The 24,675-nt window shown below is 49.1% G+C and overlaps 1 protein-coding gene across 2 annotated transcripts in view; it reads right to left on the bottom strand.

The window, feature by feature from the left end:
• The window catches only part of WWC1 (WW and C2 domain containing 1), a 152,443-nt gene extending 142,301 nt beyond the window's left edge, over positions 1-10,142 (bottom strand). For both annotated transcript variants that reach the window (XM_047729651.1, XM_047729652.1), the window contains exon 1: positions 10,016-10,142. In XM_047729651.1, coding sequence (XP_047585607.1) covers positions 10,016-10,134 — 119 coding nt within the window. In that variant the 5' untranslated portion in view covers positions 10,135-10,142. The remainder of the gene's footprint in view (positions 1-10,015) is intronic.
• Between the last annotated feature and the right edge of the window lie 14,533 nt (positions 10,143-24,675).

Genomic DNA, 24,675 nt, shown 5'->3' with positions numbered 1-24,675 from the left:
GGAAGGTTTAAGTAACGTAACCAAGCTCATAGAACTAGCCAGTGACAAGGCTGGGATACAAAATCCAAACTGTGGTCAAGGGGACCAAGACTGGACATTGGCTTCCTCAAGGGTTTGTGAGGATTCAGCGAGAATCCAGCGAGGGACTTGCCTCTTCCATGCACCTCCCCTGTACTCCCTAGAGATGAGGTCAGATGGGGACAGGAGGGTCTGAAAGTTCTAAGGGGCGAAGGAGCCCGGCAATCCTTTCTCGGCAGAGCAGCTGGGCATGGATGTCCTGGCTCAGCGCCATGAGAAACAGAGAGGAGGGTTCCTTCTGATCCTCTCCTGAGTACCGATACAGAGATCCTATACATTCCAATGTAAAGAGAGGTCCCTCTAGCTGCCGGAATCCCCTCAGACTTCCTGCTTCCCTGTGCTTTCTTTCACAACAGAGGGGGAATCCCTACCAGATTTTGCCACTGCTGGGCTTCAGCATAGCCAAAGAACTAGGACAAGGGTACGCTCACGCCATCACAGCCATGCAGGGACAGCGCTTGCTCCCGAATCCACTTTCTCTCGCTCTCTTGGCGTAAGAATGAGGGCCAGGTATCCTCAGCCGCTTTCCTCGGTTTCCCTGTCTGTGAAACAGGAATAATACAGTACTCTCCCAGGCTACTGTGAGGATTCAATGAATCGACGGCCAGGAGCCGTGCCGGGCAAAGACCAGCAGCAACACCTGGGGACAGGTTCAACATGCAAATTTCCAGGCCCCACAGCAGCCCTACCGACACAAACCGGGGGCCGGTGGCAGGGAGTGGGAGTGGGATTTAACAAGCCCTCCGGGTGGTTCTGATGCTTCCCCAAGTTTGGCAACCTCTGCTCTAAAGTGTAAGCTCCACGAGGACAGGATTTCTGTTGGTCCTATCATTCCCCAAGTCCCCAGTGCTGGAATAACACCTGGCATATTACAGACACCCTACCCACTTCCAGGCACTCAATAAATATTTTTGAATGATTAAATAAGTACAGATGAAACAGGGGAGGAATGAAAACCAACATCCAGAGAGCCTGGCATTTCTAACTCTATTTGCATAGCTTGATGACTCTCTCATTTGTAGTAAATATTACAAGTCGCAGACGGACTGTTGTGTCTCACCCTTGCATTCCCAATCCCTAGCGCACTGCCCAGTTCATCCTGACAGACTCTTGGCAACACCCTGCCAAAGGCACAAACGTCTCCCAGGTCCAAATCTTAAGTTCACATCACAAATGCCATCAGGTGCAGCAGATGGGTCTGTCCCTCCACCTTCCCAAGATGGGTAAAAGAATTCCAGAGAACACCAAGCCCCCCAGCTGTAACACAACTTATCTGTTTCGCTGTTTGCCCTTCTCCCTCTCCCAAGAGTGCACCCTGCTGCCACAGGGACTTTGCTCTGATCTCAGCCCTGGCGACAGAGCCAGAAGCCCAGTAGGCACTCCATAAATACCTGCTGGATGAGTGGCCCAGCCCCAGCTGGGTGGGTCATGATAAGTACCAAGGCCCTTCTGCACCATCGCCGTGCTACAATCAGCAGCTTGGGTCCTCAAACGGTTCTCGGGCAGTCCCGGAGGTGGGGGGTGGAGGGGAAGGAAGGACTTCTGGAGTGAGGAGACATGGTATCAAGGAGTCCCAGATGAATTCCAGATACCTCCAGTTTCTGTAGCAGCCTTTTCAGTTCTGCCATGACAACCGCGATTTATTACCCTTGCTTCACACTCAGCCCCGGTGCCAGCTCGCCGGCAAAAGTCACTCCGCTCCAGAAATTCCAAAGAAGGGCTTGTCTCCGATAAGACCGGGGGTGGGGTGGGGGGTAGAATTTATTGACTTATTTATCTAACGAGTGCTGCCAAGGTGGTTTGCAATCTCTGATGTCAACGTGGCTCAGAATGAGCCCTGGCTTACCAGAAGACACTGGAGTTGCCAAGGAAGGAACGATCGTTCCAGTTCCCCTACCGATGTACAGAAGGGCAGATGCGCCTCAGCAGGAACAGGTGCCATCAGAAAGACTGATGTGCACTCGGCACTGGGCTAAGACTTGCTGAGTCTGGTGTCATGTCATCCTTGGGCGTAGGGAGGTCCTACTCTGAGGAAAAGAAACTTATTTGAGGTCACTGACTATGTGTAACGAGAGAACCAGAACTTGGTCTGGTGCCCTGCGAAGATCTTTATGAAGACATTATCTATTGCAGGGAATAGTGTGGAACTGCTGGACCCATATTTGGCTGCAAGCACACAATCGTGTTTCTCCATAGCGAACAATACACTAATAGGTGTGTTTCTGTTAATTCCTCTGTCCTTAAAAAGTTCCTTTTCCCTATGCTTCCCTCTCTCTCTTCCCTTCCTCTCTCTGAATTTGCTGAGAGTGCAGTCATGCCAAGAGTAAGGCTTTGAAACCAGATGGACCTCGATTCAGATTCCAACTCTGCCTTTCTACCTGCCTGACCTTGAGCTTGTCATTTGCCCATTCTTAGTCCCAGTTTCCCTATTTGCAAAATGCCAGAAAACTACAATGAGCAACAGAGCTTGCTTCATGGCAGGTACTGGATAGAGACAATTACATCGAACTATTATTCTCTTCATTATCACCAACGTTAAAACCAGTTATTGTTTGCCTTGTTAGCAGTACAAAGACAAGCCATGCACTTGGAGGACATTCCTGGAATACAAAGGGAAATGCTCACAGAGCCCTAACTATCTAAGAAAAGCCACAACAGATGCAAGATCAGAGGGCTGTCCCAAGGTCACCTCATCCTAGAAGCCACCTGATGCCTGTATGTTGATATTTCATCCTTCCAAGTCAGGCACCAGTCAGCAGATCGGAGGGGCTGCCCCAGCGACCAATCACACAAGCAACCGCCACTGGGCGGGGAGAAAGCCAGCGTGGGGACAGCTGGGCTGCTACAGAACCAGGCCCAGCAACAGCAGGCAGCCGGCTGGGGAAAGTCAGCAGCTGCCGTTGGCCTGGTGTCCCGGCTGCCAGAGAGTGATGAATGGAGCAGGGGGAGAAAAAAGGCAACAAAGGTGTCCCTAATCTTGATGCAGCTTCATTTTTTTTTTTTTTTTTTCTGGCTGACCATTGAGCGGGAACTTAAGCCTGGGTCCTTTTTCTTTGGCAGACATTTGAAACGGAAAGATCCCATTTCTTCCCAACGGTGAGATGTCACCGGTAGAAGCAATGAGGAGGCAACTGTGGGGGGGGCTGGGAAGGGGGGAGGACTGGAGAATGTGACCCGCCACACTTGTCCATTTTTCCACTCCTCCCCACTCTCTCGACTCCACCGGCCCCCCACCCATCCAGCATCTTTAGAAAATGTTCTGTGCGCTCCCAACACGGCAACAGTGAACGCCTGTCCCCGCCTCAATCTCTCCCCATTATTTTGGCAAGAGGTTTTCTGCTCAGGAGCTGGAGGCTTAATGGCCTGCTGATGAAGGCTGAATAACAAAACACCACTGTATCCAGTTTCTGAGTTTTCTCTTCTTTTATCTCACTCTGAAACAGGGATTCAAGGCAGCCGGAGAAGCTTGTCAGCCGCAAGCAGAGCTTCTCGCTGTTCTGCCGGAGGGTTTGCTACCGGCTGGCCCGCCAGCCCGTGCTGGGAGACACAGGCCGTGTGAATTTTTCACACACGCTCAGCCCAGATCCGGCCCTCAGCCCTGCCCAAGTGGAAACCCCAGGAGATGTCACCCCAGCCATTTCTCCAAGAGAAGTGGATTTTTCTTGTCCAGAGCCCTCCACGGGGTGCTGGGGGCTGCAGGTCCTCCCTGCCTAGAGGCAGACATGGCCCGAGAGAGCTCCTGACAGTCAGCATGGACAGCCAACTGCCCCTCACTTGGCAACCCCTGGAAATGCCACCAAAAGCTGACTAAGGCTTCTTCCAATTCAGGAAGGTCTGCAGCCACATGCCGGCTACCTTCCAACTCAGACGTATTTAAGCGCTGTTCTCTCCTTATGTGCACCTGAGCTTGGTGTTGCAACCCTCCCAGTAACTAAGGCAACCTGATTCTCTTCTCTTCAAAAGAGCAGTGTTTCACAGCTACCTGGGATCCCGGGGGATTGGAGAATCAGGTCAGTTTGGCTAGGCAAAAAGCCGGAGCGGCGGGGGGAGGGGGTGATGACAGAGAGTAGCTGCCTTGGCTCCTAATTCCCTGGCCACTGGGAACATTTACCCAAGCAACTTGGAAATGACTTTGAGCTCTCGACACACTCTGTATCCTTTAGAACTTCTTTGCCTCTGTTTCTGTGCTCTCTTTCCCAGAGCTCTGGTTAGCTGGCTGTGCCCAGAAGGTGGGGGTTTTGCCCAACAGCCTCCTGATCTGCTAAGGATCTCACAGGCACCGATCAGGCGTCCTCAGCAACAATATCTCCCTGAGAGGCAGGTCGGCTTCAGCTCAGGAATACATGGAAGCTCCCAAGCCCACCTTATTGACAGGCTATCTGGAACACCTAGGACTCAAGAGTCCCACTACCTGGGCTCCAATTCAAGGTGCATCACCTACTGGTGACCTTGAGCAACTTGCTTTACCTTTCTAAGTCTCAGTGTCCTCATCTGAACACGAAAATAATAATAGTACTTACTTCACAAGGCTGGCGAAAGGATGAAATGAGATCATAATAGAAAAGGCTCAGCCCAGTGAGTACCACAGAGTAAATTCAGTGTCACAGTATTCCCAGGACACGATTCACAAACGGTTGGGATGGTATGAAAGCAAACTGCCGGTCTACACAGTCAGAAAGGATTATGGAAAATAACTCAGCCACAAGCCTAAAATATTCCCGAATTATTACAATGGGTGAGGAGAAACTGGATCTGATTTTTAGGGAAAGGTTTCTTTAAAAGAAAGAGGGAAGGAGACCATTCCTAGTGATTCAAGGTGTGACCCTGGGCAAGTCACTTGTCTCTGAGTCTTAGTCTCATCAGTGAAATGAGAGGGAAGGGTTACATGACTGGAAAGGTCCATCCCAGCTGCAAACTGCTACAGAGCAGGGCAGAGACTCAGTCCCCATTTAAGTGTTCCGTAGACACTTCCGAGTAAAAGCCAGAAGGACTGGCATTCCCAAGTGCCTCCTGGGTATCGGGCTCTGTGCTAACTGACCTGACCTAGCTTATTTAACGTCTGTAACTACCCTTGACAACTATGTGTACCTCCCTATTGTAGAAAAGACAAAAGCCAAGGCTTGCAACTTGCCAAGGTCACTTGAGTAGCAAGTAGGACATCCAAGATGCCACAATTCAAAAGCTCACCCTCTTTCCACTGTCCACACTTGCTCTCTGGTTAACTGTGGCCGGGCCACACCAGAATGGTTACAGGTAAGTGAAGTCAGGCCTGTCCCCACTCCATTCCCCAAGGCCAAATTCTTGAGGCAATGGAGCCCAGGAGGTGGAGCAGGGCAGGGCAGCGGCCAGATGTGTGTGGGTTCTGGCATCAGTGCACTCAGCAATCACATCTTGCCTCCACAAAAGCTGGCTTTCACCAAACTCAGCCCCCCTGAGCCTCAGGTACCTCAGAGATCATAGTACCTATTCCCAGGCTTGTCAGAGGGAGTAAAGGAAATCACCCATATAAAGCTCTCAGCAGACTGCCTGAATATAGTAAATGCTCAGTCGTCATTTCCTACCTCACTGAACAGGAGAGCATATAGGCAGTGGTGAGCAATTTCTAGATTAATCTATGGCAGGAGTATGAACCTGGGGTCCAAGAGCCCCCTGAAATTATGTTCCAAAACTGGATTTGCACTTTCCTTCCAGAAGCATCTTTAATCTTTATCAGATTCTCATAAGGATCTGTGGCCAGAAGGAGGTTAAGCTCTTTGGACGGTAGCCCAACTTCCTATAGTAGAAGTTATTTCTGAAAGAACAGGATTAGTACATGTTCCCCAAATCATGAGAGAAGTTGCAGAGGCCTCTCAACTTGGCCTCTTAGCCATGTGGGCCTCCAGGACTAATCCCATAGCCCCGGAAACTGTGCCCACAGAGCTCCTGGGTGGTTCCTGGAAGAAGGGTCTGAACATACACCACCAAATGAGCAGGAATCAGGCTTCAGGAACCTTCTCTGGCAGGGCCAGTTCAAACAATCCATTCTTCCTCAGAGAACAATCAGCATATTTGTTTTTGCATACCACTAAGTTAAATACACAAGGAACGCTGGCCCTTTGTTGGGAGCTCCCAGAAGCACCCAGAGTTACTCCGCTGAAGAAACACTGCTCCAAGGGGCTGTGGAGGCCAGAGCACCTGATTCTCCAGGCCAGCCTTGCCTCAGGAGGAGCCTGTGGTGCTGTGGGAGCCTTTGGCCCAGTAGGCAGGGCCCAAGCTGCCCCCTGGACCCTCTCCGGTTGTTGGGACAACCGTCCTCAGGAATTTCGGCCTCCCAGTCTTGCCCTGGGTGAGAAGGGAAGAGAGCTGGCAAGGCTGGCTGCCTGGCTGCTCTTCCAACCCGCTGGTGAAAGGGGAAGCGGAAAACTGGATTCCCTACCCCCAGCAGCCTCCATGGCGGACAGCACACAAAACAGCTCAGCCCCAGAGGGAGGAATGTGCCAAGACATTCTTCAGGGTTGGTAACCCGAGACGCTATTTTGTTCTTCACGGCTAAGAAATCACTTTTCTGACTGAAGGACTGTTTGACTTACTTCTTTTAAATTCAAGGGAATGGGTGGGCATCTCCTTGATTCAGGTAAGGAAAAAGCCAAGACAAATGCCAACACACACACACACACTCACACACACACACATGTACATTAGCTTCAGGAGTAGAACTTTATTTTTTATGTGATCGTTTGTCTAAGACCATTAATTAGATGCAGAGATGTAAATACCTTGGTAGATTTTTATCTCCCCTACCCCACAACCCCAAGGTGTCTGGTTCTTTCAGACTTTGTCATTTTTTTTCCTCTTCCTTGTTACAATTCCCCCTCTCCTTCTGCCATGGGGTCTGGAGGGGTAAGGTGAGGCCAAGGAGTCTGAAATCACATCTGAGACCTGGCAGGGTCCTGTGAACACCTCTCATCAACTATCTCCTCTCACCAATGGAGCATGTACTTATACCTCAGAGAGGTCAAGTGATTTACCGGAGGCCACACAGGTAAGACTGTAAGACAGAAATCCCGAATGGGGTGTGCAGGAGAGAAATCCCAGAGAGCCATAAGTGGATGCCCGCCGCTTAGCCTTTTCCCCAAATTTTCAGTTAGCCCACTTTAACAGTGACCCCAGGATTGTGCTAGGAACACCTCAGCACCCCAAACTTCGGTACCCCCCAACTAACCTAGTATGGGTAGGATGACCAGGAAGTACAAAGATGCATTAAAACTAATGACTTGCAAGGTGAAAGTGAGTGGCTCAGTTAAATGCTACTATGTTTTTAATTCCTCTCCAATGCTTGCCAGTCTGTCTAAAAACAAAGGCTGGGCATGGGGTACCTGAGTGGTTCAGTCGATTAAGCATCTGCCTTCAGCTCAGGTCATGATCTCAGGGTCCTGGGATCAAGTCCCATGTTGGGCTCCCTGCCCGGTGGGAAGCCAGTTCCTGCCTCTCCTCCCTGCTTGTACTCGCTCTCACTACCTCTGTCTCTCTCAAATAAATAAAATCTTATATAAAAAAACAAACCAAAACAAAAAAACCCCACAAAGGTTGGGCATACCTATTGCTGGGATATGGGCAAGCTACAGTACAGAGCTAACATATAATGGCACTGGGTTGTTATTTTACTCCTCCTCTACTATTTCTTTCAGGATCCTTTCTATTTATGACAACAGATATTACTAGTTTCCCATTTGTAAACATGGTTAAAAAATTATCAAATCGAGTTGACTTAAAGTCTAAATAAGCAATAGTTCAAGTTCATTTAGCACAAAATCATGGTGGTGGTTCACATGATACTAAAATTTAAAAAATAATGCTCTAGCCAAGTCAGTTTTCCATTCGCCCTTGTCCAGGGATGAAAAATTACTATATCTATATCTATATAGATATATCTATAAAATATCTATAGCTGTATTATCCTCCCAGAGGCCCCAGAGAAGTCCCTAGATTCGTGACTTAGGGTACGTTAGCAGCGCTCGATGTGGGGCTGTCCCAGTCCTCCAAAGTCCAGCCGCTGACAGCACACCAGCCTCAGTAAGCTGCTGGGACCAAAACCAGGCAGGAAATAGAAGACTGAACTCATGTCTGTTCTATAAGGAACAAGGGGCTGCCCCGTTCACCCAACAGGGCAACAGCATCCCTGGGACAGATGACCCTGAGTGGGGCAGGGAAGGAAAGTGAGTCAGGACAAATTTGGAGGTCAGAACGTCAGAGCTGGTAAAGAATCCGGCATACGGGGAGTGACGGAAAGATCAAGATTTTCAAGCAAATCACACCTCAGGGCCTCAAATTTTTTCTTAGGTTTGAAAATAAGAACTGGGCGCTGATTATCTATGTCCCTTCCAACTTTCAGAATTCTTCTATTAGTCCTTCCGTTCCAAGCAAACAATTAATCTGACAAACAGGGAACCTGGGGCTCAGAGGTTAAAGCAGCTTGCTCATGGGATGCTTCCTTTAGCATAAAAAATTTCTCTTCCAAGGCCACCTGGCTGGCTCAGTTGGTAGAGCCCACAAATCCCAATCTTGGGCTAGTGAGTTCAAGGCCCACACTGGGCATAGAGCTTTCTTTTTTTTATTTCTCTTCCAGGTTACATTAATGAGACATCCCGTATGGTACTGAGAATAAAGCACGCACCCAGTAAATGTTAAATGAATGAACTTAAACTGCTCACAGAAACTACTTGGAATCTCAACTCAAATTTTCTTTCTGCCTCTTTTTTTAAAGCCTCACCTTGCTACACACCCCATCTTGGACTTCTGGGACCTCAATCCCAACCCCGCCAGATGAAGGGTCCAAAAAATTCACCTCTATTGCTCTACAGGTATCTGATACCCAAGGTCGCACTGACGAGGTGAAAATTCCACATTCCTAAAACAGTAGGACCACAGACCAAGACAATAAGGACAAGGCAATCTCAGAGGGTGGTCCTCTCCACCCCTACCCCCAGGGGGCACCAGGATATACATGGGGATGATGTGTGTAAAGAAATGCCAAGCAATCAAAACCGGGAGAAAGTCTGGAAGCTAAGAACCACACCAGTCATCTCATCTCAGACTCCACCTGTCTCAGCACACACACACACACACACACACACACACACACACACACATCCCGTGCTACAGTCAGCTTGGTGCCCACCAAGGTCACCACGCGCTGGTGCACGGCTGAGGAGCTCTGGCCCCCAGGGGAAGAAAGGGAGGAGAACGAGGTGATGGGCTAGGCTTTGCGGGAGGCCTCTCACCTCCATCTGTATCCTAAGAGCTTCCAAGTTGCTGTAAGATTCCTGGAGAACCAATCTTCCCCATCAGCCCTCCCCCGCTCCTTCCTTTCCTTCCCACTCCCGGCCTCCAGGCCCCCTGGCTGCTGCTATGCTCTTCTCAGAACCTCCCAGGCACCTGTCAAAAACCACACTCCGGGATGCCTTCCCCTCTGCCTAGTGTCCTTCTTTCTCCAGCAGTTTCCCCGCGGATCCTGGGTCCCTACTACCCCCTCCAAACCAGATGCTTCCCCATCTCCCCCCATCTGCCCGGGAAAGACTCCCCTGGAAGCCCCAGAATCACTCGGCTAGGTTGCTCCCCCCGCCCCCGCCCGACAGCTTCCTAAAGGGGGCGGAGGGGGCGGGGCTAGAGCTTAAGGTCAAAACTCCGTGCAGGTGCCGGCTGGGGCCTAAGCCCTCCATCCGGGTGGCGGTGGGACTGCGTGGGCCAACCCACTGGCCGTCCTCTCCTCCCAGCAGCCCACCCCAGCAGGAGCAGCGCCCCAGACGGCGGGGGGTTGGGGAGGGGGCGGCAAACTGAAGACAGCGCAAGAGGCTCATAGAGTTCCCTTGCATCCCCGGCCCAGTCCCGGCTGGTGGTCCCCGGGGCAGGAGGGGGCCCAGGCCGGAACGCGAGGTGTACGGGCTCCCCGGGGTCCTACCTGTCCCGCGGATCGATCCAGCTGGTGGTGCGGCTCGTGTGATCTATGTAGTAGACCTTGCCGTCGAAGTCGCGCGCCTCCTCCCAGCCCTCCGGCAGGGGCAGCTCCGGCCGGGGCATCTTCCCGAGCGCGGCCCGCGCTCCCCCATGCAGCTCCCGGCCGCCGCGGGGGCCCCCGGCTCAGCGGCTCCGGCCGGCCGTACTCAGCCCGGGCGGCCGCCGAGGCACCATGATGGGGGTGGGGTGGCGCCCGCGGACTGGGGGCCCTAGTGGGGGCCGGCCGCGGTGGCGCCGCGGTCCATGCGGCCCTGAGGCTCCGACCCGGCGCTGCCCGCTGCTCCCGCCGCCGGCCTCTCACGCTGCCATGTGCGCCGGCTGCGGCGCGGTGCGGGCCCGGGGACGCGCCCGGCCGGCGGGACAGAGCGAGCCGAGCGCAGCTGCCGCCTGCCCTCCTCCGCCGCGCTGCGCGTTGCGCCCTCCACGCCGCCGCCTGCAACCACCGCCTCCTCCTCTTCCTCCCCCTTGGCCGGGCGCCGTCGCCACTCTCCGCTGCGGCGTTCTGCGCTCTCTCGCTTTGCGACTTCTGCCTCCGCCAGGTGCGGCTCGGGCGGTGCAGGTAACCGAGCTGCCCCGGAAACGGGAGGCGGAGCGCTGGGCGCCTGGGTTCCCGGGTCCCCTCCCCGCGCCCAGCGCTGCGAGGGCGGGTCCTAGGACCCAAGACGCGCCCCCTCGTGGGACAGTCCGAACCGCCGGCCGCCCCTAGGCCGCCCCTGCCAGGGGAAAGGGAGACCACCACTTACCTGGGTCCCGGACGCGGACTGGATCCCCAGGTGACTGGAGCAAGAGCCGCTACGCCCCTGCTTCCCAACGCTCCTGGCTCTGCACCTCGCGTCTAAGTACAGGTGGCCCCAAATCTTACAACTCCCCACTTCTCTTTTATGTAGAATCACGAGTCAGGCAAGAAGTGGTTAAATGGAAACATTCTTGCGATTCAGGGAACATAAGTTTTCCTGGATCTCTGATCCCTTCCCCCAACACACGCACCATCTGTCTCCCTCTCATTCCATTCTTCTCCCCATGTTGTTTCACCATCCCCCCACCCCCGTGTTTGCTAATGTAGCTGGCTCTCCTCTGGGTCCCTAAAATTAGGAGTGCATACTATGAATCCCCTCCCCCCGGGACGACTTCCCAGGGGTGTCAGGGGAAGCATTTTGTAAAGTAATAGTAATGATGGACTTGTTAGCTAAATGGAGTACTTAGCCCGTCCCAGGCTGTGGGCTACAGCTTCACAAGCGGTTCTGTCCTGTGATACTTCGAGGTAGGTATGTTATGGATTTGGGGGAAGAAGAAACAAAGCAAAATTACATTTTGAAAAAAAATTAGAAGAAATTTTAAAATCAGACAGCGTTTCTTGAGAAATTAAAAATATGTAATTAAATATAAAAAGGTGGCACGACTAAAGCTACCTCGTCTGTGTTTCCTGAATGTGTGTTTAACCACTTTTGCCTTGGATATGTGGCAGGAAGCTGGCCGGGAGGAATGGAGCCCAGTGCAGTGTATCCTCTTGTCTGAGACCCTCATTCTCCCAGAGGAGCCAGCATCCTGTGCTGTATGGGCCAGAGTGTGCTGAACAAGGGAAGGAATCCCATGTTTGTGGGCTCATTTTCTCTTAATAGATAAGACCCACTGTGGCAGTTCCTTACCTCCAAATGCCTTCTGCAAAGTCAGTTACTTCCCTGAGGCCTGACCTAGGGCTTAGTGTTTAGCCCTTCCTACCCACCTTCATTCCACAGATGTCATGCACAGGAGTTCAGAATCATGGGCTCAGACTGGCTCACAACACCCAGAAGTAGGAGTTCCCCACCCTTTTAAGGAGGATTCCCATAGTCTTCTTCACGTTCTCTGCTTGGGCCAAGCTTTCATAATATAAAACCCTATTATAGACTAGAGTAATAGCTCAAAAGCAAAGCCAGCATGGTGTTGGGTGCTTTACACACATGATCTTATATAATCCTCAAGGGAACCCTCTAGAGTAGGGCACACTTATACCCATTTTACTGATGAGAAAACTGAGGCTCTAAGATGCTATATTATTGGCAAGGGATATAGAACCAATAAGTAGACTCAGGTCTGTTTGATTTCGGCACTTAACCACTAACCTATACTTTCTTTTCTTTTCTTTAAATTATGCTGCAGTTCCCAGACCTACTAGTTCTTACTAGTCCCGTAGTCTGGATCTGGAATACTATGGATGGTGATGAATGCTTGTCTCTGTTGATGCTTGCTTCATAAGTATTCTGCTAAGAAGCAGGAGCTCTGGAATCTGTTTGGGGCCACATCTGCCCTGTTTTCTCACAGTGTGACCGTGAGTAGCTTGCTTAACCAAAGTCTCAAGTCTTAGGTCTGAAACCATCCCATAGATTCCACAGAGCTTGTTTTAATGGCTCCAGGAGATGAGAAATATAGAGGGCTTGGCACTCAGTGGTAAGCCATCACCTCGGGGGCCTCATTGTGGTACATTAGGAGTGCCAAGCCTGGTGGCAAGCGTGCCCCTATGAAATAGGAACCAATGAAGTCTTTTCTGTTCCAAAGCATAAACCTGTGGTGTCCTTTGCCTTCTTGAAAATTGGGCGTGGTTGCTTGTGACAATCCTCCCAACTGCTGATTTTCTTTTTGTCATCTCTTGCAACCCAGCCTTCTCACTGGTTGGTGTTGGTTGTGAAGGGAAACATGTTGGAGACTGCTAAATTCAGCTTGCTTTTTAAGCCCAGGTGCCCAAGCCCTGGGATTTTCCCTTTTTCTTTGGGCTTTGAGACGTGAGCAGGGGAGCAGGAAAGAGAGACTATAACAGGAACTAACTCCTTAAAGCCTTCATCTGTTTTTGAGTCCTTACTACCTCCATCAACCCCCCACCCTCACCCTCCAACAAAAGAATCCTAGGTTATCTCCCAGAAGCGGCAAGCAGGGTGAGGTAATAAAACAGATGACTGCTTGCCCCATGTGATGGCAGGTGAATCATCCCCAGGCATTCTCTAAGGCTGAGGACAAACGTGAAAGGGATTAAAGGTAAAACCAGCTCAGCCACGCGATAGGGCGAGCTGGACATTATTCTACAGGTGACTGAACTGCAGGAATGTGAACTGAAGACAAGAAGCCCAGCCTCTCCCAGCCTTCCTGTTGGGGCCGTGTCTGGCTGCCCGTGAGCTGAGCTGGAGGTATGGCCGGTACTGGAGCTGAGCAGAAGTGACCACAGGACAAGCCTTTCCTCATTCGCTTTCACCTCCAGGGGGCCCATAGGAGACACCTGAGCCTGGCACAGGTCGCCTTGTTTTTTTTACAAGAGACACCCACTTAAATCCTTTCCCCCACTGCATGAGCAAAGAAGAAAGGCCAGTTTGCACACACGTGTTTCAGAGCATTTCAGAGTGGCAAGGATCGATCCAGCTGGTGGTGAGGCTCGTGTGATCTATGTAGTAGACCTTGCCGTCTTCATTTCATGAAGATGTCAAGGAGGAGAAATTAAGCTTAAAAAAAAAAAAAAAGGAACGGACATGTCAGCAGTAGTTTCTTGTTCGAGTCTACATTCTTCGAGGAAATGGAGGCTGTGAAGACTTTTGCTGAGATTTTTCTTCTGACTCCATGCACATACCTCCCTACCCCATGCTGTCCTTCCCACACATCTCAGACAAGGCACACAGTTCCATTTCCATGATTGAGTCCAGAATGTCCTTTTTCTATAGCCATGCATTATTTGAGGTTCATAATTGGGCCCATGGACTGTTCTTTTCAATGATGGGAAAACATGCCCTAAGCCAGAGAAAATTAGGATAGAAGAAACCTTGGCATTATGAGAGTCAAAGCAGAAGAGATGGCTTTTTAATCTATTTCTGGGTCCTCAGCGCTTAATATGGTGCTTGAAAATAAACTGATATAAGTCTGACACAGCCTCCTCACTTTACAGGTAGATGGAGTGTCTATGACTAATGACTCATTGCCCTGGTTCTTACTAGTCCCATTTTATAGATGTGTAAACTGAGACTCCAAGAAGTGAAGTGACTTTCTTACAGTGACATAGTAAATAATAGAGCCAAGATTCCCACTCAGCTCCTTCTAGTAAGTAGGTTTTGGCTTCTGAATTCACAGCTATATGGGCTCTAGAGTGCCAATGAAGGAGGAACTTCAAGACAGAGGAATATCCAGATTATCTGGAACTCCTGCTTTCGTTTGGATTGCTTATCTACTTGGCGTAGTTGGAGGTGGGAGGGGGCATGCTGAGGTCATAGCTGAGTTTACAATGAGAGGGCAGGGTTGAGGTGGGGGTTCTGACTTCTAAGCTGAATAGAGACCAAAGTGATTCTTGACCTCCACTAGTGCCATGGATGAGACCCACCTGGGGAGTTAGGTATCAGGGGGGTTCAATAGGCTAAGCTTTCTCCATGGAACGAGGAGCACTTTTCTCCCTAGGCTGCTTGCCTCTCTCCCCCCCGACCCCCGGACTCTCCGCCTCCCCCCCACCGCCCTTGTTTGTTCATTTATTAACTGAACTGGATTTCTTCTTGACAGGGGGCTACCACGGGGCTGGCAGGAGAGGCTTGGATTCTCCCATCCAAAAGTCTTCTGGGTACTGGGGGCTGGGAACTGTTGAGTCTTTCACCCGGGGATGAGGAAATGAATTATGCACCGAAGGAGGACGTGGAGAAGAAATCTCAGTTTCAGGGGTAGGGTGGGGATGTGGAGAGGAGAAAGAAAGTAAGTGTGAGCAGAGGGAGGGAGTTCCTGCTGAGCAGTGCTTTCCCCTACCCCCACCCCAGCAGCAGCAGAGGAGCCCTGGTGGGAAATGGGTGGGGGTGCCAGTGCCATACCCAGCGGGCTGGCTGAAAGGAGCCTCGGGTATTTATAGAGCTTGCATCACCATGGTACCCAGGCTCTGAAATAAAACTCCGGCCCAACTGCTTAGAGACGGGTGTAATGAAGGGCTCTTTACCTGTCCAGTGCTTTGCCGTTTGATGCCTCATTCTCCAAATTTTAGATGAGCAATCTCCGTGAATTTTGTAAGATACTAGCAAGAAGAGTATAAGGTTGGGGCTTAAACCCAGATAAGTTGCCTCAGCAGGGGGGCTGGGTGGTGCTGTGGGAAATACATTGGTGGGGGTGGGGATGAGGAAGCCCGTGCATGAAACTTTGCATCTTGGTCAGTGTGTGACTTTCAGCATGAGACTCTGCCTCCTTGAACCTCAGTTTCCCCGTTTGTAAAATGAGAGCAACAATACCCACATCACTGTCAACATGTGACAACTAAATGAGATGCTGTAGATGAAGTGCAGGCTCAGCCCCCTGGAACATGGGGTGGGGGGTGGGGGTCTCTGTGTACCAGATCATGGGGGAAGCCCTCAGGACACAGGGTGGTTTTTGACCCCATGGAGCTTAAGTTTAGCAGTGGTGAGCTACACTATACAAGTCAGCAAATGAAATATTTGCACATTGTGGTCAATAACAAGAGGGGGAAAAATGGTGCAAGATAAAATTTAATAGGGCGGGGATTGGTAGAAAATCTACTTTTGGCAGGGACGGAGGAGAAAGCCCTTCTGAAGTGACATTTATGCAGAAAGATGAGGCAGCCAGCAATGGGAAGAGGCAAGGAATGTGCATTCCAGGCTATGGGAGCAGCAGGAAGAAAGACCCTGAAGATTTAGTGTGTTCAACACACCAAGAGAACCCTGTTTCTATTCCACTAAAAACCACAGGAGGTTGTTTCCACGAGATGAATCCAAGCTAGGAGGTAGTCACCCTGAAATCATGCAAGTTTCTCTGACCTCATGGCTTCCCACACTGCCATTGGCACCTGATCCAGGCTGAACAGAGAGACCTTTCTCTCCAGCTCTGGTTACTCAGCTGCCATAAGTAGTAGCCATCAAATGTCTGAGACAGCCTAGTAAAGCTTGGATACTTTGTTTACTGGGTCTTTAGTTTTCAGAAGCTGAATTTTGGGGGTATCTGGGTGGCTCAGACAGGTAAGTGGCTGCCTTTGTCTCAGGTGGTGATCCCAGGGTCCTGGGATGGAATCTTATGTCAGGGAATCTGCTTGTCTCTCTCCCTTTGACTCTCCTCCCTGCTTGTGCTCTCTCTCTCTGTCTCAAATAAATAAAACCTTAAAAAAAAAAAAACTTAATTGTGTGTCTTGGCATGGATTTCTTTGGGTTTATCTTGTTTGGGGTTCACTAAGCTTCTTGAATTTTCAGTTTGATGATTCCTGTCGAAGTCGGGAACTTTTCAGCCATTATTTCTGATTCTTTTTACAGTCTCACCTTTTCTCCTCTCTTTCTGGGACTCCCATCTTTTATTATATTTCCTCAGTTCCCGGGGGCTCTGTTCTCTCCCCACACCTCACCAGTCTATTTTCTCTCTGTTGTTCAGATTAGGCCATGTCTATTGTTCTCTTTTCCACATCACTGATTCTTTCCTCTGTCCCCTTCCTTCTCTTCTTGAACCCAGCCTCTGAACGTTTCATTTTAATTTTTTTTTTTTTTAGGATTTTATTTGAGAGAGAGAGAGAGAGAGCATAAGCAGGAGGAGTGGCAGAGGAAGAAGGAGAAGAGTGGGCTCCCTGATGAGCTGGGAGCCTGGTGTGGGGCCTGATGCAGAGTTTGATCCTAGGACCCTGGGACCTTGACCCAAACCCAGGGCACTTAACTGACTGAGCCACCCAGACACTCCCATTTTAATCATTAAAATTTTCATTTTAAACCTTTCCATTTGGTTCTCCTTTATGTCCTTTATTTCTTTGCTGAGGCTTTCTGTTTCTTTCATTTTGTGTCAACTGTATTTATCATTACTCATTGAAGCATTTTTATTGTGACTGCTTTAAAATTTTTGTTAGAAATTCTAACATCTGTGTCATTTTAGTGTTGGCATCTATTGATTGTCTTTTTTCCCATTCAGCTTGAAATCTCCCTAGTTCTTGGTATGATGAGTGATATGTATTTATTTAATTTTTAAGTAGGCTCCTTGCCCAGTTTAGGGCTTGAACTCATGACCCTGAGATTTAGAGTCACATGCTTTACTGACTGGGCCAGCCAGGCACCCCGATGAGTAATTTTTTTTGACCGATACCTGGGCATTTTTCTATTATACTCTGAGACTTGGATCTCATATAAACTGGTTTTCGCTGGCTTTCTCTGATACTCTTCCAGCAGGGGTGGGGAATGGTTGCAGGTGGTGGGGAGATATGGCATCCTATTACTGCCGGGTAGAGGTGGGAGTCCAAATTCCCACTTGGTCTTATTGACACCAGGGGGATACACTTTGGCCTCTCTGACACAATCCTAGGAGGTTATTGGGGTTCCACATGAAAGCCTCTCAAACATGGTTGTTTAGTGTTGCTACTTGGCCTTTGTTAGTATGACCGAAAGTAGGGCCACAGTTTTTCTCTGTGGCATTTAACTAGAGTAAGATAGCTATTGTCTAGAAGATTTCTGTGTGCTAGTCTGCCCCTTTTCTGGTCTTCCAGCTAACTTTTGTTGAACATTTTTTGTCTGGACCAATTGACATTTCTGAGTTTTTGGTTTCTCTAGCACTCAATCTGGGATGTGTGAGACAAAAAGAAAATCCAGGGAACTCATATGTCATTCCTCAGGTCCTGAGGTCCCTAGCCATCTGCCTCCTTTTCTGCACTTTGGGTCTTCTTACATTTGTTTTCTATATAGTGTCCAAAGATCTTGGTTTTTACTTAGTCTAAAGAAAAGGGAAAAGTATGCCTATTCTATTTTTTTTATAATTTTATTTTTTTATAAACATATAATGTGTTATTAGCCCCAGGGGTACAGGTCTGTGAATCGCCAGGTTTACACACTTCACAGCACTCCATAGCACATACCCTCCCCAATGTCCATAACCCCACCACCCTCTCCCCAGCCCTCTCCCCCCAGCCACCCTCAGTTTGTTTTGTGACAGTAAGAGTCTTTTATGGTTTGTCTCCCTCCCGATCCCATCTTGTTTCATTTATTCTTTTCCTACCCCCAAACCCCCAACGTTGCATCTCCACTTCCTCATATCAGGGAGATCATATGATAGTTGTCTTTCTCCGATTGACTTATTTTGCTAAGCATAATACCCTCAAATTCCATCCACATCGTCGCAAATGGCAAGATTTCATTTCTTTTGATGGCTGCATAGTATTCCATTGTATATATATACCACTTCTTTATCCATTCATCTGTTGATGGACATCTAGGTTCTTTCCATAGTTTGGCTATTGTGTTCATTGCTGCTATAAACATTCGGGTGCAGGTGCCCCTTCAGATCACTACGTTTGTATCCTTAGGGTAAATACCCAGTAGTGCAATTGCTGGATCGTAGGGTAGCTCTACTTTCAACTTTTTGAGGAACCTCCATGCTGTTTTCCAGAGTGGCTGCACCAGCTTGCATTCCCACCAACAGTGTAGGAGAGTTCTTTCTCCGCATCCTCCCCAGCATCTGTCATTTCCTGACTTGTTAATTTTAGCCATTCTGACTGGTGTGAGGTGGTATCTCATTGTGGTTTTGATTTGTATTTCCCTGATGCCGAGTGATGTGGAGAACTTTTTCATGTGTCTGTTGGCCATCTGAATGTCTTCTTTGCAGAAATGTCTGTTCATGTCCTCTGCCCATTTCCTGATTGGATTATTTGTTCTTTGGGTGTTGAGTTTGCTAAGCTCTTTATAGATTTTGGACACTAGCCCTTTATCTGATATGTCGTTTGCAAATATCTTCTCCCATTCTGTCAGTTGTCTTTTGATTTTGTTAACCGTTTCCTTTGGTGTGCAAAAGTTTTGATCTTGATGAAGTCCCAATAGTTCATTTTTGCCCTTGCTTCCCTTGCCTTTGGCAATATTCCTAGGAAGAAGTTGCTGCAGCTGAGGTCAAAGAGGTTGCTGACTGTGTTCTCCTCAAGGATTTTGATGGATTCCTTTCTCACATTGAGGTCCTTCATCCATTTTGAGTCTATTTTCATGTGTGGTGTAAGGAAATGGTTCAATTTCATTTTCCTGCGTGTGGCTGTCCAATTTTCCCAACACCATTTGTTGAAGAGGCTGTCTTTTTTCCATTGGACATTCTTTCCTGCTTTGTTGAAGATTAGTTGACCGTAGAGTTGAGGGTCTATTTCTGGGCTCTCTGTTCTGTTCCATTGATCTATGTGTCTGTTTTTGTACCAGTACCATACTATCTTGATGATGACAGCTTTGTAATAGAGCTTGAAGTCTGAAATTGTGATGCCACCAACTTTGGCTTTCTTTTTCAATATTCCTTTGGCTATTTGAGGTCTTTTCTGGTTCCATATAATTTTTAGGATTAATTGTTCCATTTCTTTGAAAAAAATGGATGGGATTTTGATAGGGATTGCATTGAATGTGTAGATTGCTTTAGGTAGCATAGACATTTTCACAATATTTGTTCTTCTAATCCATGAGCATGGAACATTTTTCCATTTCTTTGTGTCTTCCTCAATTCTTTCATGAGTACTTTATGGTTTTCTGAGTTGTCTATTCTATTTTTCTGGAAGCAGAAGTTGATGGGTTACTCAGAGCCAAGAAAATTCAGTGTGTCTAATTCACCCCTTTTCCTCAAGTTTGTTTCTCCTCCTCTGTACCTCCTCCCAGTTCCTCCTCCTCTCTTTCACATCCCTATCTCCATTCATGTTGCCTACAGTTATCTGAGTAGGAAACTGAGGATTCTGCATTCATGGCCTTCCATACTTTCTTCTTCTCCTTTTTTTTTTTTTTTTTTTGACCTAAGCCCTGGCTCAGGCCCTTTTGTCTGATTCTTGTTATTTGAATGGTGTCTTAACTGATCTCATGACTTGGATTCTCACCAATCTTTGCCCCTCCAGAATACTTCCTAGTCTTTCCAAAGTGAGTGTCCATGGGCGCATTCTTTAGAATTAAACTGAATATAAGCAAATACATTTGGAAAATGTTGGCTTTAACAAAGAGACTTCTTCACTGTAGGACTTCTCAGGACTTTCAGTGTACCTCTATCCACAGTGAGAAACCAAGAAAATGGTGTAGAATTGCCCAACCTTATTTGACTAAAATATCATTTTTCTTCATGAGGCATCTCTGGGATACAGTGATCTACAGCAGAGGTTGGCAAATGTTTTCTATACAGAACCAGATAATAAATATTTTCGGCTTTGCAAGCCATATGGTCTCTGTTGAAACTACTCACCTCTTCTATTATAGCAGGAAGCAGCCATGGACTATGTGTAAACAAGTGGCTGTGTGCCAATGAAACTTTATTTACAAAACAGACCTCTGGCCCACAGGCTTTAGTTTACCCACCCCTGTTCTAAAACATTTTTTAATTACAAAGAGCTCAGCATCATCCTAGACTTATCTCTTTTCTTTATTCCCTATGTACATTCTACCTTCAAGAGCCTTGGATCCTGTCTCCGAAGTATGTATCTGTTGCTGTCTCCATCTGCACTTGTGCTGCTTTTTCTTTCTTTTTTTTTTTTTTAAAGTAGGCTCCATGCTGGGTGTGACACCCAGTGTGGGGCTTAAACTCACAACCCTGAGATCAAGGCCTGAGTTGCGATCAAAAGTTGGGTGCTTAGCCAACTGAGCCACCTGCCAGCCCCACCACTTGTGCTACTTTGGATGCAGGCCACCATTGCCAGCACCAAATACAGCTTTCCAGGTGGCCTTCCTCTGCCTGCTTATCTGATCATTCTGCGGAATGTGCCAGAACACCTTCTGTTAACCCCTCAGTGGCTTTTCACTTGTCTTAAGATAAAGTCCCAGCAACTTAGTGCATATTGTAAGGCCCAGCCTGGGCTGCCCCAGTGCATGCTTCCAGTCTTGGTTCCATGCCTCCTGTTCTTACGCTGTGGGACTGAGCTTGCGTATGTGGCTCGCACACGCGTGCTCTTCAGCTGTTTCTCCGTTCAGAATACTCTTCCTTTGTCTTCAGCTGGCAGATTCACCTTCAGCTGGCAGCTTAGATGTGCCTTCCTTCCTCACTGTCCAAGGTTGGGTTATATGTCCCTCCATTTACTTTATCCTTTAGAGATCTAGCCTCATTCTTTTCTTTCTGTCTCCTCTCCCCACCCACTCCCTTTCTCCTAGCTGGACCATAAACCCTGTGAGGACAGCGTTTTGGTTCCCCCCACCTCATTCCTAGTGTCTAAAATAGGCCCAGCACACACTGATACCAGCATGTGCTAGAAGACATACCTGATCAGGACCTAAGACTCCCTGACACCACTTTTTAACCATTCTTCCTCCTTGTAGGGAGCAGATGGCATTAATCTGTTGGAAGAATTAGGAGCCCATATGCCCCTGTAAGAAATAATTTGCCCATCTGTGGTGAGGAATGAGAATGCAGCATCCAAGGGTCCTTATGGAAGGTTTTTCTTTTTAGTTTGAGTCTGAAGGTTCTTTCTCAAAAGCCTTTGAGAACTCTCTGGTTTTCTTTGCACAGTTCTATGCCCATCAAATCATGAGGAAGAAGCCAAATGCAAGGATCTATGAGTGTATCCTGGAGTAATTAAAAAAAAAAAAAACTACAGAGGGTGTCCTTGGGACAATCGGGTAAATGTGAGCATGGACTATATTTTAGACAATACTATGTCAGCGTTAAGTACCTCATGAGTGGTCACAGTACTGTAGTTCTATAGAAGGATAACCCTTGTTCTCCAGAGGCAGAGACATGGGAGCATGTAAGGCGGAGTTTCGTGATGTCTACAGCTTACGTTCAAACTATTTGGCAACCATTTGAGCATTTCAGAGGGAGGGAAGGAGAGAGAATGCAAATATGGCAAAAATGTTCATAGGTAAACAATAATATCGAAAGTATGGGGTTTATATTTTCTTCAACTCTCTTCTCAGCACAGCACCCGGCATGGAATACACCCGGTAAATGTTGGCTGAACTGCAAGAACAACTACGGGGTGGCTTAAAAGTGTGCCCTGCGTTGCTTAAGATGATCTCTTGCCTTCCTAGCTACGGACTTCTGATATTGGACCTTGAGCAGCTTTGTAACTGAAAACCAGCCAACAGTCCTCTCTCTCCTGCTGAGCCAACTGGTCTGAGCTCCAAATGTATTTCATATAAATTAACATTTTTTATAGTAAGTCCTTATAAAGGACAACAAACAAAGATAGGGAAGAAACTTGCCCATTGTATTCCAAATTAGAGAAAAGAAATATGGGTTTAGATGTGACTGGGGGTCACAGTTTCTGACCCAGAATAAGGATAGAGACACTCTTCAGCTCATCTTCTCGGCCAGCTCCCTGGATGTCCCTTTAAGAGCTCAGCAGCAGGTGCCACGCAGCCCCTCTGATGTCTACCCTCTGATCCAGCTCAGGGACTGAAATTGCTTGGAAAGCTGAAGACTTGCACCTGCATGGAATTAGCAGGGATCAGTGGGCAAGGGGAACCCCTTCTCCGGCCTCAGTCACTTGGTGTCTTCTGATCCAGTTCATGGTGATCAAACATAAGGTCCAGTCCAGAAAGGGAAACCCATACATTTGCAGCCCTTGAGGCAAGGGGATAGGCCTTCAGAGACTGGCCTGCCTTGTGATATGGCCACGGCCAGAGGATGGGATGAGAGCAGGCGGATGATGCTTCACTTCCAAAGTGGCTCATCTCTGTGACCAGGGGCTTCTCTGGGGGACAACAATGAGGCAATAATGTGGCCATTGACTGAGCGCTTACCCCGTTCCAGGTGCTGATGGCGCTTCCCATATCCAGTACTCATTCTGGCCTCAACATTTAAGTAATCCAGGATTCAGACCCAGGCCTGCCTGCCACGAAAATGGAGCCGTGTACATAAGCAATGCTTGCACGGGGAATGTCGAAGGGTCCCGTGGCACGTGGGATCTTGGTAAAGTTCTAGGTGAATGGTGAACGGTGCAGCTGCTACAGTGAGTGCGCATGAAGAAGAAACTCCTCCCTCCACAGGTTCTCGGGCTTCGCTCCAGCACCTCAGGAGAGAAACTCATTTCCAATCAGCAGGTTAATAAGTAACATGGTTGCCCCTAGGAGGGCCAAGGGTCAGTGCTATCAGTGAGCACCTCGGTGGTTGGGCAGGCGGATTACTGAGGGGGGTGGGAGGCAAATTCTCTCTCCACTTGGAACCACCGGCTGCGTGGACACAACCGTCGGCCTGGAGTGTGCTCGGCAGAGCCCTCCTGCTAGCAGGGAGGCCAGGAGTACCTGCTTCCAGGTGGTGGGGAAGCTCTCCATCTGTGTGTGCATCCTGTGCTGAAGATCGAGCTAGGGCTCGCATCACAAATGGGCCTTCCGAGCCAGGAAGCTGACAACCAGTAAGTCCGGCGGGCCTTCGAGGAATGAATGAATGAATGTGTTTTGTGAAACATCGGAGGGTCATGTACAAGTGAGTGACACATGTTAGGGGCTAGGATTTGGCCAGGACCAGGAGCGGATCCCAAGCCTCATTCTTCAGCTTCACGTCTTGCACTGAAGGTGAGCGGGCTGACTTTGTCCCATTTCCCGGCTCTGCTTGGCTCAAGAAGCCATGCCTGGAATGCGGGCTGTGTGTTTGGTGCCTGGAGGGAGGGAGAGGATGCGTCTCTGCGAGCTCCGATCTCTGTGTAGCCAATAGAGCAGGTGGCTGTGGCTGCAGAGGTCCTCTTGTGTTGCTAAATCCAACAAACAGGTGACATTCTTTTGTCCCCTTGCTGTGCCCTTCAACAGAGATGCTGGCTTGGGAAACAAACAGTAACCCATGTGCACACACTTATTTCATCATGCTTCTCCCTCTACTCCCCCGCCTTCCCATCACGAAGTGCTTAAAACTAGCCCCTGCAAAACACGTCATGTTGCACCTCTCCAGAGAGGCCAGAGCAGGTGGGGGGGGTGTCTTAGGTTGAGGGCCCCTGAGAAAGATTCCCGGCTGGAGATTTGCGTGCAGGTTGTTTCCTAGAGAGTGCGCCAGGAACACCTGGGAGGGAGTGAGGTCCGAGGACTGGGCACCAGACGCAGAGGTGAAAGTCAAGCTGTGATGGCCCAGTAGGGATGACCTCAGCCAATCCCCTTTCCAGCTCTGGAGCTGGGATAGCTCTTCAAGGCTGGGGGCGGGGCGGGGCGGGGTGGTGGTGGTGGTGTCAGAGGGCGGGGCACAGCCAGCCTTTGTAGCCCCTGTATTGTCCTGATGCTGGGATGACCCCGCCCCTCCCCCCCCCCCCCAGGGCATGCAACCTCCCTTCGGAGAGGGCAGGGGTGGGGGTGTTTTGAAGTGTCCGCAGGCCACATTCCAGGGCCTGGGGGGGGGGTTGGGGGTGGGGTGGGAGGGAGGAATGAATGCCTGGGTCCCCAACAGAGGGATCTGTGCCCACTGCAGGGGGTGGTCCCAACTGTGGCCCAAACAATGTCATTGTGAGCTGGTTAAACACACCCTTAAAATTTGGAGGAATGTAGAAGACTTTCTTTTGCTGCTTCTGCTACAGTTATTTTTAATTTTATAATGGTGCCAGGCCTGAGCTCCTGCCTTTGAGTTTCAAAGTGCCCACATCCTTGAAGTCAACCAAAAAGCTTTTTTTCAGAACTGTAGTTGACACAATTTTATATTCGTTTCTGGTGTACAACTGAGAAAGCTTTTAACCCGAGGATCCCCTTTTTCTCCTCCTCTTTCCCAAGGCCTCTTGGACAATTTTGTTTTCTT

The sequence above is a fragment of the Lutra lutra genome, chromosome 5, assembly GCF_902655055.1.
Source record: "Lutra lutra chromosome 5, mLutLut1.2, whole genome shotgun sequence".
NCBI classification, from domain to species: domain Eukaryota; kingdom Metazoa; phylum Chordata; class Mammalia; order Carnivora; family Mustelidae; genus Lutra; species Lutra lutra.
Note: the sequence above shows the minus strand (reverse complement) of the source record. Positions and strands in the feature narration are given on the sequence as shown.